The 14,762-nt window shown below is 36.9% G+C and overlaps 1 protein-coding gene across 3 annotated transcripts; it reads left to right on the top strand.

Moving 5' to 3' along the window:
• Nucleotides 1-55: 55 nt before the first annotated feature.
• Nucleotides 56-2,413, top strand: LOC107588353 (28S ribosomal protein S23, mitochondrial-like). Of its 3 annotated transcripts, XM_016276433.1 has the most exons (6): nt 61-104; nt 165-215; nt 472-651; nt 1,482-1,559; nt 1,668-1,791; nt 1,871-2,413. In XM_016276433.1, exons 2-6 carry the CDS (start codon nt 172-174, stop codon nt 2,021-2,023), a joined length of 579 nt encoding a protein of 192 aa, XP_016131919.1. In that variant the 5' UTR covers nt 61-104; nt 165-171; the 3' UTR covers nt 2,024-2,413. The 3 variants fall into 3 exon arrangements, with proteins under 3 accessions (XP_016131911.1, XP_016131927.1, XP_016131919.1); XM_016276425.1 differs by having other exon boundaries at nt 56-215; XM_016276441.1 differs by having other exon boundaries at nt 57-215; nt 1,874-2,413.
• Nucleotides 2,414-14,762: the final 12,349 nt, after the last annotated feature.

The following is a 14,762-nucleotide window of genomic DNA, read 5'->3' as shown; positions in this document are numbered from 1 at the left end:
CACGGGTAGCTGTTTTTCCCCCCCTTCGCATTCATGTAGTTTGTCTTTAATGGGTACCCGTAGTAACACCGGAAGTCGTGTATCCTTGCTGCAGCAGAGAGCGTGTAACTGTCACTTTCCGGTTATATTTATTTATATCTAATTAAATTTGTATTATCATATAGACATATTATGGCTGGAAGTCGACTTGAGAAATTCGGGACCGTATTTACTCGGTAAGCATTAGTGACAGCATGTGCTTCTTGAGTTCATTTCAAGGTTAATGACAAAAATAGTCAATAACGTTATAAAACGTGTCTAAGAAGAACAAGAGATCGGCTATTATAAAATATTTTATGTAATATGAAAGTGTGCTGTGAAAAAAAACATTTTAGAATGCCAAGAACGGAAGCAATAAACCCGAGACCGTTTGTATAGTGTACAGTTGGAGTTCTTATTGTGAGGCTGAAGGATTGATTGTTGTTTGTAAAGGGTTCGTGATTTAATGCGAGCTGGAGTCATCAAGCACGAGGAAAGGCCCATCTGGTTTGATGTGTATGCTGCTTTTCCTCCTAAGAGAGAACCTCTCTATGAGAAACCTGTGAGACCACTGAAGATACATGCAGCAGATACTGTACCTGAAATCTTATACAAAGAGGATGCAATACGAGCGTAAGTCCACACACACCCGTTCAGAACGCTAATATATCATCTTTAGTAACTTGCTTTGGTTTCAACATTATTGCTCTACATATGACCATTACGGTCACTCTGTGCCCTTCATTTGTACTTCATATTTTCACCCCTTTTTAATGTGTTTGTCATGTTTATATTGATGCATTTATTGTATTTTATGCGTTTATTGATTTGACTAAGTTTCTTTTGAGCTTTATGCTATATACACAAACCTTGGGGTCAGTAAGAAAAGAATACTTTTATCCTGCAAGGATATGCATTGAATTGATCGAAAGTGCCTTATAACATTACAAAAACAAATCAATGCCGTTTCGATGAATCAAAGAATCCTAAAAAAATGTCATGATATTCACAAAAATAAGCAGAGAAACGGTTTTCAGTATTTATAAATAAATGTCTCTTGAGCATCAAATCGGCACGTTAGAATGATTTCTGAATATTATGTGACACTGAAGACTGGAGTAATGATGCTGAAAATTCAGCTTTATATCACAGGAGTACATTGCATTTTAAAATCTATTGAAATAGAAAACTTTGGAAAAAGTTGTAAGACTATTTTACAGTGTTATTATTTTTAATGCATTTTGATCAAATAAATGCAGCCTTGGTGAGCACAAAAGACTTCTTTTCAAAAACAACATCGTCTTAACTGACCCCAGACTTTTTGTAACTTAAAATTACATTAACTAGATTCTAGTGCTGTAAAACCTCCAGCCCATTTTTGGGTCACTGACCCTCCAGTTAAACTTGCATGCATGCTGGACCTTTGCTGTAAATCCACATGACTTTTTTTTCTGTGGTTGTAGGAAGTTCTTTGAGGTTTATGGTAATGGACCAAGATCTTTTGAGCTCCTCAAGCCCAACTTTGTATCACCATGTCAGAGGCAAGTTATGATGGGAATTTACACGTTTTTACAGTACTTTGCAATTTCTTTAAATTGAGTTTTCTGTGCCTTTTGATTTAGTTGTTGTGTTACTGTATCTCTGTGCAGGTTTGTTATGAAGTACGGTGAATTAGAAAGCAGAGGGGATGTCAAACCTGAGCTGCTGTTTGAAGAGACAGCAAAAGTGCTGCTCGCAGACGGCATTTATTTAAGAAAGAGAGGAGGACCTGCGGTGAGACTGAGAGCTAAATGATTCTTTAGACTACATGATTTAATTTTTTATTTGTCCATCATGTTTTTTTTATAACCAGCAGGTGGCACCACAGTCTCGGGACCCTTTGCTGAACATGAAGTTGACTGACATGTTGGCAGAGCAGCAAAGAGACACAGACACAGAGACAAATATTCCAGAGAAACAGCCAGAGCCAGAGACGCTGAACCCTGACAGACAGACATCATCATAAATGTCCCACTTCTCCTCTGTTAGGACAACATAAACTGCACCTGCCTCTAGCACATCAATGTGCTGGTCAGTCATGCGTTTTTTGATGCATCAAACACTGGGACACAGATATCGTTTGTACAGTTGTGGACACTATGTAAACCCACATGTGTCTTTACCCCTCCTGGTGTCAAGTGAGTGATGTAGATGACACGTTTGTACAGTCAAAATGGCTTTATAACCAAGCAGCTGGGGTTTCGTGAATGACTTTATAATACAGATCTAGCAAGTGTTTCATTTCTGTGAACAGTGTCTAATGTCTTGTGTAATAAAATATGTGGAGTGTTTAATGGAAGTACTTTCAAGTCCATTAACGACAGGAGTGGAAAAGCATCTGCATTGTAAATACTCAGTGTTATATTTCCAATTTTCTGAGTCACACCATAAACTTATGATTCATATTGATATTAAATGGGGTTTTGTTACACTACATCCTTCTTGCCTGTGCAGCTTTGCATTTAAATTCATCCTCAACAGGATCTTAAAGAAACTTACTTTGGGAAGTTTTTATGTATTTTCATTGTTTTTGTGATGTTTTAGCTTTTAACTTTATTATAAAATGTATGGATAGCTGATCTGCACAGACAATGATTAATTTCATTCAGAATTACCATTGTCCTTACCTTTTCTCCCACTCCTGCAGAGGTAAAGTTAGAATAAAATATTTTGATATCATCTGAATTATTTACAATTGCTCACCCTCTTCACTAAATTAACCCTGCTAAATTAAGATACACCGCAAGCTTTCATTGCTTACTTGTGATATAATAAACACAGACAATAATAAATATTACAATAAATATGACTTGAGGTTTTAAAAAGATCAAATCAGTTCTGTCATGATGACCAAAACTGGAACATAGAAATGTTAAACAATGACCCAGAAATTATTGACCATGCTAGCATTCTGTAATTGCCTAGACATTAATTAATAAAAACCCTTGAAGATATTCACCATCTAATCTGGCAGAACATGAAATGTCTTCCCAATCTAAATGTCTCAAGCAGACATCATATCCAAGATGATTGACAGCATTATTTTTTGCTGAATAACATACTTTTTGTAAATGGCAAATGCATGGCTTTGTGGGATAGTGAATAGACACTGATTCATCACTGCTGAATTTGTTAACATAACCATTTTAGTGTAAATGTTTAAATGTGTAAGCTTACCAGGAACAATGCGAGTTAAGGATGTGAATCATTTCTGCAGTCACAGTAAAAGTAGACATGACACATCAAATGAACATGCACTGGATTGATTGTTAGTGTTTGTTTTTGTCTCTAAAGACGTTTTTTCAAGCGCAGACTCTATAAAAGGACCACTTAAGGACAAAAATCCCATTAGTGGGCAAACATGTTTGCTGCTAACTGAACATCAGATCCAAGTACATTTTACATTTTATGTGCATGATGAATATACAAAAATGTTCTATGTCTTTAAACTGAATATTATTAATTTGTCAGATTCTAAACATTCCCGTCTTTAAATTTGAGACCCAGACATGATGAGGACGTGGAGTGGAACAGTTGTGTAATATCTTCAGGTTCAGGTTCTGGTCCTTCACTGCTGTCTAAGTGCCTTAATAATTACGACAGTAACATTTCTGTATTGTTTAGTAACACTAACTAGCTGCAAGGAGTTAAACGGTCCGTTACTGTTGACCGCTAGATGGCAGTAATGTGATAACTATTGACACAAGTGTGATATTTTGGCTGTTCTGTGCACATGCTTCCATAGGGCCTGACATGTTGAGAGAACATAGAGCTGTCAAAATGTGCATAACGCAAAACACATCTTGGATAACATTTTACCCACAAGTAATTTATTTTTGCTCGATGTTGCATTTCAATTCGTGTCATTAATGGCTTTTATATGTGTGTTTTCATCTATGTATGTGTGTGTGTTGTGAAGGACCCAGATGCAGCTGAAATTAGTGAAGGAGAAGCGTGTAAGTGAAGGCAGAGGCGCGTGACGACTGTATGAACGCCGTCCTGCTCCTGAACACAACAACAACCCTTCAACAATTACCATGGTAACCACAGTTCCCCCCTAAACACCTCCCTAATGTTACTCCCACAAAAACATTATGAATTAATACAGGACCTCAAACTGTTTAGAGGATTCCTCTCTTGGCTAATAGTGAGTATGGCTGCACTAGCCATGTTAAAGAAGACTAGGCCAGTTTTCACAGTGGCTATATTTCAGGAATGGTAAGGTTTTTATAGTTTTAGGAGTGATTTAAGTTTGTTTGGGAAAAAAACATAAATATAATTGAGAAATGAAAATAAGAAGTGAGCACAATAAAATACACACCGACAAGAGTCAACTATAAAGTATATCTGTACTGTTGTTAGGTTTTTTTTATACATGTCAGTCACAAGTGTTTTAAATGTTTTCAGCTTATACAGTTTATTCATTACAATTCAATATTGCAAGCTGTAAGCTACTCAAACCCAATCTGTTGACTCTTATCTGATATTATGATAAAAGAGAATTTTTTATCCTAAACAAAACTATAAGGATTTTAATTACAATGACAGCTACAATCATAAACTTACTAAATTAACAATAATAATAATAATAAAAATGTCTAATTGATTGAACTAAAAACAGTGATAAACGTCAGTATCCAACTAAATATTTTGCTACAAATTGACGATTGAAAATGCCATACAAGGAGTTTCAGGACCACAACTGAGTGCTGAAATGAATCAATTGCTGTGAACCAATTAAAATAACTGTCTAAAAAAAACAATTTGCTAAAGTGAATCAGAGTTCTTAACTCTATTTAACAAAGAGAGAGCGTGTTTGATTGTTGCTTCAGCTCGCTCGGTTGCAAGGCTGCGTACAGACAATGCATTTTAATGCTACAAAGCCACTTGTTGGAGGAAAAAAAGCTTTCTTACTACTAAAAATGTAGTTTAGGTAGTTGCATCACTAATTTGCACATTGATAACCATATATTTTCAATTAAAACAACAAGCCACATTCTTTTACAAAGCCTACTTACCATGAACTATTATAGAAAAAGGAATCTAAATACGTTTTTAAGTTCCTAACTTCAGAAGAGGTCTGGTTCGTTTACACATTTTATGTTAATTTTAATGTCCTGAGAATACAACCGGCTTATTTGAAGCTCGGCGTCCCTGGCTATGTCTTCTCCTTTGTTATGTGCTGATAATGAGACATGATCTGTACACACTAGATGTGCACTACTGCTTCTGTCTGGTGGCCAAACATCCCTTTGAGTGCTCCATCACCATAATCAATGGCAGGTTGAGCCGGCTGGGGTTTGAAGACCTTTACACAAACACTGTTTGTTTTACTTCTCCACGACCATGGAGCTCAGAAGAAAGGCTGCCATCCAGTTGCCCTGGTCAAGGTATCGATTGGGACCCGCTTGTTTGTTGTTTTATTTATTTATTTGTTTATTCAGCACTGGAACTCTGGGATCTTCTCCTCTGCATATGTCAAGGGCATTTTTTTTCTTGTCCCTGGCCAGCAAAAACTTCAATCTGCTTTGCAGTGCAGGCCTGCTGTACTGATTAATTACATAAAGATGCCTGATGGTTTAAATTAGCCTGGTATATTACTTGAGAGACCTGAATTACTGTACTTGGTATTCCTCTCTCTGCTGAGCTCTGCACAAATACAGGCAGCTTACAATCCTTAACCTAAAATATGATGCTCTCCCAAACTGGGCCAAGACAGAGGATGTTTCAACTATTCTATCTACTCACAAAATTCACAATCAAAGAGATGGTTTATGGGAATCTGAAATTTGTTAAAAATGTACACTCTAAAAAGGAATCAACTGAAAAGGGTTTTATGCCAAAAGTAAACATTAGCAAAACCTGGACCTTAGATATATAATAATTGTTCATATGCAAATGATTTATATGCATACATAAAAGTAATCATTTTAATCCATTGTAATATTTACATCTTTATATATTAGACCTTTAATGTTTTATAACAAATTATGTTTTTCTTACATGCTCTAATATATAATACTATTTAAAGTAGCAACCATGCATACAGTATATAATGTATTATAATGGAGGTTAATTATATCTGAGAACATACAACTCTTTGTAATGTATTATGAAACGTGCAGTGCATTATGTAAACTTAAGTAAACTGCTCCTAATCTTCATATTAGGTGTCCTTTATAATACCTTTAACAGTGGACCTATAATGCATTATAACGATTAATAATTATTTATAATGCACACTAAAGTGCACCTTTGTCTTTTCATAAATAACAGTAGTAAATAACAGCAGATAAAATCATTACAGTACTTAAATCTTTAAATGTTAGCCCTACAATGCATTGTAGTTGTGTTCTGCTTACATGCTTTAATGCATTATACAATGCATTATAATGTATTATGATGGCTATTTTTACAAAGAGGAGCATTAAACGGTTTGTAAAGTATTGTGAAACATTTACTGTACAGTGCATTTTACAAACTTATAGTAAAATGCTCCTAAACTTCTTATTCTTTATTAATGCTTTGACACTTTAGAGTTCAAGAACAAAACCAATTATCTGTAGAACCTATAATGTCTTTTTTTTTATCTCAAATAAGCCAGCACTATACTTTGTATATGTACCATTAAAGATTGATATATTCAGTCACTAATTGCATTTATAATAGGGAGAAAACTCATCTAAATTTGATGTTAAATGTCTCTAGAAATGAAAGAATGAACCTGTTAACCAAGTGAAACACAAAGGAACTCCAGTGCTACCATGTACACATTGCTGTTTATATCACTATTGCACTGTCGGGATATACAATAGCCTGTCTAAAGTCATAAGAAAGACATGAAAAATACAGTATTTAGGCCAGTTTAGTTCTCCTAAAAGCCTCAGTTTAAACTGTCAAGCATCTCAGTTGACCAGGCAAAGGGTTAAAGGCTCTCCCGCGGAGTTCTGCCTCTTCACCATCAACACGTGCGATCCAGGTCAATGCAATTTGCTCTGCGGGCGAGTTCATTTTCACATGGCATTGAAATGCATGGCCACACGCGCCGCCTGCATTGCCTCAGGTCTGTTTCCTCTCTTCTGTCACCTAGAGCTAACCTTTCACATGATACAATTCTAAATAATTGGCCTTGATAATTAATCCTTGTGAAATGGTTTTCTAACAAGCCTAAATTACATATAACAGTCTTTCACTTAAGCTGTGCTTTTTAAAATCAGAGCCGAAAGCTCACAATTAAAAGCCTCGGGGGATAAAATGGAGCCCAAAGAGCAACTGCACCCATGTGGTGTGTTCATGTCATAACTTGCGCCATCCTTGCCATTTAGACCCTTATGTTGTTCAGTACTGTAATGTACTGACAATATACAGTGATAAAAATATCAAAAAGAGATTATTGGTTTTACAAGAAATTTTAGTCTTTCTACTTCAAAATTTCATGTTTATAACAGTTCACACGAAAATGAAAATATGATACTCACCCTCAGGCCATCCAAGAGAAATGACTTTGTTTCTTCACTGGAACAGATTTGAAGATATTTAGCATTTCATCACTTGCTCACCAATGGATCCTTTGCAGTGAATGGGTGCCGTCAGAAAAACATCTGATAAAAACATCGCAATAATCCACAGATTATGCAAGTAATCCATAAACTGTGTGTTTGCAATTTAAACAAATCCATCAAGATGTTTTTTTAAGTCTTCTATCCGTAATACTGCTTTCTCCGGTGAAAACTCATCTCGCCTGAATCAGGAGAGAAACATGCTCAAATCAAGCACTGAAAAAGTTGTAAACAAATATGTCTGTGGATTATGATGTCAGAGGACAACAGGGGATGGACCTTTTCACTGGAGGAAGTGTTCTTATGAATTATGGACTGGTATTTTGGCCCGAAGTGATGGTTTAAAGGTAAAACACCTTGATGGATTTGTTTCTTATAAACATACAGCTTTCCACTAAAAGTAAATTGATAGACTGGATTCACTCATGTGAATTACTTGGGGATTATTGTGATGTTTTTATCAGCTGTTTGGACTCTCATTCTGACGGCACCCATTCACTGCAGAGGATCCATTGGTGAGCGAATGATAAATTGCAAAATTTCTCCAAATCTGTTCCTATGAAGAAACAAACTAATCTAGGATGGCTTGAGTTTGTGTAAATTTTCAGCAATTTCTTTATTGGGTGAATTAGTCCATACATTCAATGTTTTAGTAGTTTCTTTGTAATTATTTGGAAAATTTACTAGCAATTCCTGAGTGATACCTTTTTTTCAGTGTACTCGTTTAACATAAACCGACCACACAGGAGTCAGAGTTGATGTGGTCGAGGCCTTCTGTGGTTGTGCTTCCTGTTTTTTGAGCCCCCTACAGGGTCTGTGAGATCTGCTATACCCTACCCCAAAGGTACAGGTGAGCCCAGACTGATCTGAGATCAGAAACGCAGCCACGGGCGAGCCCTCTTACATGATTCCATATCCTCAGGCTATGAAGTCTGAGCTGAGCTTTGGAGGGGCAAGAGGTGTAAAGGAATAAATGGAAACCGAATTCAACAGGCTGCCGCCAAGCGTGGTGTCATCAGCCGATGCCACACAGGCACTTTTTTCTCCCTGACAGAAGCTGTTCAAGGCATGTTTTTCCTTTCTTATCTTCTTTTTTAATCCTTCAAGGACAGGAAGAGCTCTAATGGGAGACTAAAGAATGTGACATCTACACATTTTTATGCAAAATATGAACATCACTGCTGTAGACTTTTGAAAGAACTCTGCTTTTGTGGGATTTAGCCCATCACTCTCGGTTCTGAGAGGACAACTCGTGTTATTGACACCACACGCACCTTCCTAACCCTTCAACACACTCATTTGGATGTGTGAGACCAATCACTATCATTACGCCTGAATCCTTTAATATCATTTCAGGACTTTCATCAAGTTTTTGGCTGGTACATTTGGTTTAGGGAATAAGATCGTATTTGTTACACAAAGAGAGTCACTCGCACAACCGGAGCTGTTAATTATGATTGGTTTGTTATTGCTCACCAGAGCATATCAAATCGCCATTATGTTGTTTTGCTGAGTCTAATTTAATTGTAACAAAAGTAATTATCCCTCATTTATATTGATGCCATAAGCAGAAGTAAGAGAGCACCTGCTTCCATAAGCCTGTTGTTTACTAAAAATAAACCAGGCCTTGTGTTCTTCAACGTACCATATATCAAGAACGTCCTCTCCTGCTGTATATTTGCAGAAAGACAGATATGTTCAGAATGCATTGTTTTTGGGTGAGCTGTATAAAAAAATCACAAGGCTGACAATTTCTTAAAATTACAATTTCTATTTTTAAGAATCAGTGGTATAAAATAAGTTCAAATCACTTAACTTAAATCCAGTTTAGAACTACTTGCAAATCTGATGCAGTGGTGCTTAAAATAATCTAATTACAGGCAATTTAACCATTTTTCTACGTGTTTAAATATCTCACAAAAATGTGAAGAACTAAATGCATGCTCACTAAAAGTGAGACAATAAAATACGTGAAGAAAACAAGATACCTTTCTGGATCTACTGACCCCAACACTTGGTGCACCAAACCCTGTAACGGTAACAGTCAGTGGCTAATTTTCACAAACAAATTAATCATTCTGAGTAGACAATTAACTCCAGGCATTGAAAAACAAGTTATTAAAATTGTCAACAACATCAACAAAAGCAAATAAGACTGGCAAACTGTGAAAAATGCAACATAATTCATTATTCATCCCCCGGTGCGTGCTGGGAACACCGGCATTGAAAAGATTAAGATTTTAAAATATGCTCATTTCTGTATAAATTGTACAAGGTTTTGCACTTTGGAATCAATACTTAAGTCATCACACAGACAAATCCTTAAAGCTTTCACTTCTACATGCATGAATTAAGTTCAAACGTAGAATATGCTTAATATTTTGAAGTTCATGCTTGAACTGAGTTCTTTTCTGCTACATTTACTTCACCTTTTTCAGTTACAGGTATATAAAAAAAAAACTAAAGAGAAGTTGCTTTGGAGAATATCAAAATCTGATCGAGTGACTTATTTTCTACATAAACTTCTCCCTGTTGACTTGTATCTCATCTGGCGTATTTTGACCGAGGTAGAGGAGAAAGAGCCAGGTCTTCCTTCTTAATTTCCTGTGTGACTTATTGAATATCAATGAAACCTACTTTTCCATGAGAAACGTACAGTAAAAATAGACAAACACCTTGGGCTAGTCCATTCGGAGCGCTGCCAATTATTACACCTACCAGCTGCTGCTGACACCTACCAACGACACTGATCGTCCCTGAAAAGTTCTACTCATCCTTAACACTAATTTCTATTCAGTGTCTTGACTATTAGCCTACTCGAGTATGAATGTAGAGGACATCTTTCCGTGGCACCATCTTTGCCCAGGGGGACGCTTAAAAGATCCCATCGTATGCGGTGAAGGCTATTTTTATGGGCATTGTTTCGTCTGATGGCCCCACCGATATGACAACCCCCACCCTGGAATCTCAGCAACATTTTGCCCCCGTGAGAAGATGTCAATAACAGGCTCCAGTCGCCCAATCTTCAGGCCCGCCCGGCTCCGCAGGCTTTTTCCGGGAATGCATCCTTCAATGTTCATTCTATATTAATGTTTGTCAGGAGTGATTCTCGTGCTGTCTGGGGTAGAGGATTGACTGAAGACACTCGGAGAGCTGCATAATGAGAATCTTTAATATCGTCTCCCTGTCTCCCTCCGCTGCAGATGAGATTGTTTGGGGCTAAACTAGCGAATGCGCTAAAATACTATTTATTTTCTGATGGGCCTGTGGCATCTCTCGGTTTCTCTCTCTCTCTTCTCCATTTCCTCCGTCCGTGAGACCTGAGTGCTCATGTGAAAAGTTTGCATCGCTAAAGAGGAAGAGGGGAATAACCTTGAGGGAGTAATTTGACTCCGTCACTTGTCTCCGTCTGACAGAAGAGGCGATTACAGCCTCGGCTCTCAGACCTCGAGTGTTTGCAAATACAGTATTCACGTACAGTTGGGCTCGGGCAGCTGTGTAATCACCCCCCTAAGTAATGTGACACTTTCTTGCTGCAGTAATAAGGGAAGGAGATTTGAAATTTTCTCTCTCATCCCCCCATGAATAACATTAAAAATGGAAACCGTCCGAAGCGGAGGACGGTGATGAAGCCCCTCGTATTAATTATGGCTTTAAATAAATAATGCATCCTCGTCTGGATCTATTCTCTTCCGCTCGTTCATCCGCGCTCTTCATCTCGCTCTCATCCACAGTTCAGCACTTCTGATCAATCCTTCAAGGACAGTGGGAGATTGGATGATGGCCGAGACACACTTTCTTCCGGAGGCTTGAGAATTTCAGTGGAAGTGCTTTTTCTTCTTTTGTTCCTGGCATTACCACAGAATTGATCTGAAAAATGCACCAATTTCTAAAAGAAAAAAAATATTGGCAGGGAGATGATCTCAGTTTTTCACTCAGCATCAGAAACTGAAAATAGCACAAAACCTCAGTGCTGGACTGACTGAAAACTCTCAGTCATACATAAAAATTTTTCAGCAGGAAAAAAAAACAATATACTGTTGTCAATTTATCATACTAGTTGGAATTAGCTTTGACATGTTTCAAACAGCCCAGTGATATGGAGAGCTGAATGCATGTAATCTAATCTGCAAAACAACATGGCCTTATTAAATTGTGCACTTACGTACAACAGTTTGGGGTGTTAAATTCATTTTGTTTTTTTATGTCACTAAAGCTGCATTTATGACCAAAAATGCTATTATTAAAACAATATTTTTACAAGTAATTTTATCTTTTTAAAATATATTTTAGAATGTAATTTATTCATGTTGTTGCGAAGCATTCACATGATCCTTCAGAAATCATTCTAATAGCAGATTTGGTGTAACATTTATTATTGTCAATGTTGAAAACAGCTGTGTTGCTTAATATATTTGTGGAAACGGTGATGCATTGTTTTTCAGGATTCTTTGATGAATAGAAAGAACATAAATTATTTGAAATGAAAATCTTTTGTAAAATTATAAATGTCTTTTAGTTACTATTCTAAGTAGAAAATGAACTCCAGGCTCTGCAAAACAAACACTATACAACATCAACAAAAACACTGGCTTGCAACCAAATACATTATTCATGCCCCGGTGCATGCTGGGAACACCTGCTCTGTGAAGTTAAACAGATTTTACTTAATTTTTATAAAGTACTCAAATTTGTGGAATATCTATACAAGATTTTCCACTTTGGAAACATTACTTATCTCACTATAAATATCTGGGAAAGTTAGAAAAACACTGAGTACGTTTACATGGACAACAATAATCCGATTTTAACATGATTAAGACGATACTCTGATTTAGAATCTACCATGTAAACAGATATTTTTGATTACCTTAATCCGGCTAAAGTCATATTCGAAGTAAACAGAAATCGAATTAAGACATGTGGAGTATTCCTATTTTAGTCGTATTACTGAAGTGCAGTATAGACATGTAAACACTTTAATCACATTATTACCGATGTGTAGGACTTTTCGCAGCATTTTGCGACAGGATACACACACGGCAGTGTTCAACCGTTTGACGGCAAATAAAAGAGCTTCAACACCGCCATCGTCTGTATGCATGTACAAATAATTAACTGCACTTGAAGCTTTCATAAAATTTAAAATTAAACATCCAAAACTGTACATGGCATCATCACGAAGATTAACTATATGTTTATACATGAAATTCCGGAGGGGACTATGTACTATAACATATATAAAAACGGGAACATGAAAGGAATATTCTAAAAGCAACTCATGTAAACACCATAATCATAATATTGGCTTATTTAGAATAAAGTAAATAATTAGATTACTGATAAACGTAGTCATACGTTTACATGTGCATGAATAATGCGATTATTTCCAATAATCAGAGTAAGGACTCAATCGCATTATGATGTTTACATGTCAAGAGCAAAACTCTTCACTCCCGTTTACATGCAATTTCCATTATTCTTAATATTCGCTAAGAATTGTGGTTATTTTTTACTGCCAATATTCACATACCCCACTGCACAGCACAGATGATGGACTCAGAAAGAGCAGGTGTGTTACTGGCCTCTGTTTTAATTTATTTAAGTCTAATGCAAAACACGTTTGTATGGTTACATGAGGTAAAGTTTAACCGCAATATTGCCAACATCTCATTATAATCGCATTAAGAGGGCGCATGTAAAATGTAAACTCTGAGTTTAATTTACTTATTGCCCTTTAAGCTGTATGGAATGTGACATTTGTCACAATTTATACAGACTTAATTTAATATTTATATTTCTATGTTTAAGACTAGAGAACTATAGGCTTAAAGTGTATTGGGTAATTCATCTACCAACCCGCAGCTTTGGCCTGCACATACACATCCTGGGACTGGGTGAGTCTTAATGCCCCTATATATAGTCCTGAAAAAAGCACTGTTTAGCTGTTAAACCTGTGGATTCATATTGAACTTTTGTCAGTTCAATATAACATTATTAAACGAAAGGAACTTTCATACAACACATAAAATCAGAGCAGTTTGCATTTATCGTAAGAGCTTTTGTCCAGTTTACTTCAACGACTTCAGTCCATGCAACTTCATTGTAAAGGACTTTTTTTAATGAATGTTTATTAGGTTTTGAGGTCATCTGTAAACTAAAAGTTGACAAAATGAACGTTTAGCACATATTTGTCCCAGCATATGCCTATCCCAGCAAAACACACAAAACAACATAGGTCAATCATTTTACTTTAATGGGCGTATGCAAACTTTTGGACAATAAAATGCTGTCGATATGGCTCAAGGATGTAAGCTAAACACTTTTGGCTAATAGAAATATGTCCAGCTCCAACAAATAAAACTAAGATTTAAAGGTGAACATTAAGAATTATTCTGATAATAATCCATATAAATTTTCCAGCAAGTATTGGAATGGCTTAAATCGATGTGGACATTGTTACACCAGATCTACAAGATTTCCCTTTAAACACTTTTTTGATTCCAAGCTCTTTGTACAGATCGGCTCAGCGTGTTTTTTCATTTTTCACATCTGTGTCCTCGCTTTGTTATAATTCTCCTTTAAGTGCTGTTGATGTCAAGCCTTAAATCTCCCAGATTTATTGTCAGATAATTCAGGACGGCCTTTGTATTTGGCTGTCACTGTCTGCAGTCAAAGAGCCGGCCCTGTCTTGACATATCAAACGTTCAGCCGCTTTGCCTTCAGTGTAGGGAGGGCAAAGGAAGACAGGAAAAGGCTTGTCGTGGGCCGAACGGATAAAGTATGAAAGAGAAATGAATAAAAGAGTAACCGCCTCCTCCTTTCTCTTCTCAGCACTGGTGCAGAGTTGAGGTTGTCTGTGATAATCTTATCGTGCTATGATGGCGAGCGGACGGGGACAAAAGAGGCAGAGGCATGTTGAAGGTCTGATGGGTTGCTGATTGCAAAGCTGTCCAGCGAAGAGACAGTTGCCATGGAAATGATGAATGACATGTGTCCCACCTGATAGGACGGACACAGCAGTGGAGTGATGAATAGGAACATTTGTGTGTGAGAGAAGATGAACAGCTTTAGGGCTTTTTGGTAGCAGTTTTCATACCCCCCCCCCCCCCCCCCCCCCCCCCCCCAAACTCCAAAACCCCAAAA

The sequence above is a fragment of the Sinocyclocheilus grahami genome, unplaced genomic scaffold (assembly GCF_001515645.1).
Source record: "Sinocyclocheilus grahami isolate Dianchi unplaced genomic scaffold, SAMN03320097.WGS_v1.1 scaffold6.1, whole genome shotgun sequence".
Taxonomy (NCBI): Eukaryota; Metazoa; Chordata; class Actinopteri; order Cypriniformes; family Cyprinidae; genus Sinocyclocheilus; species Sinocyclocheilus grahami.
Note: the sequence above shows the minus strand (reverse complement) of the source record. Positions and strands in the feature narration are given on the sequence as shown.

Excerpts from the sequence above, each read along its gene's own strand:
- LOC107588353 (XM_016276425.1), top strand. The coding sequence starts at position 172 with ATGGCTGGAAGTCGACTTGAGAAATTCGGGACCGTATTTACTCG. Across the intron at positions 1,560-1,667 it reads TTTGTATCACCATGTCAGAG|GTTTGTTATGAAGTACGGTG; the intron begins GCAAGTTATGAT and ends ATCTCTGTGCAG. Across the intron at positions 1,792-1,870 it reads GAAAGAGAGGAGGACCTGCG|CAGGTGGCACCACAGTCTCG; the intron begins GTGAGACTGAGA and ends TTTTATAACCAG.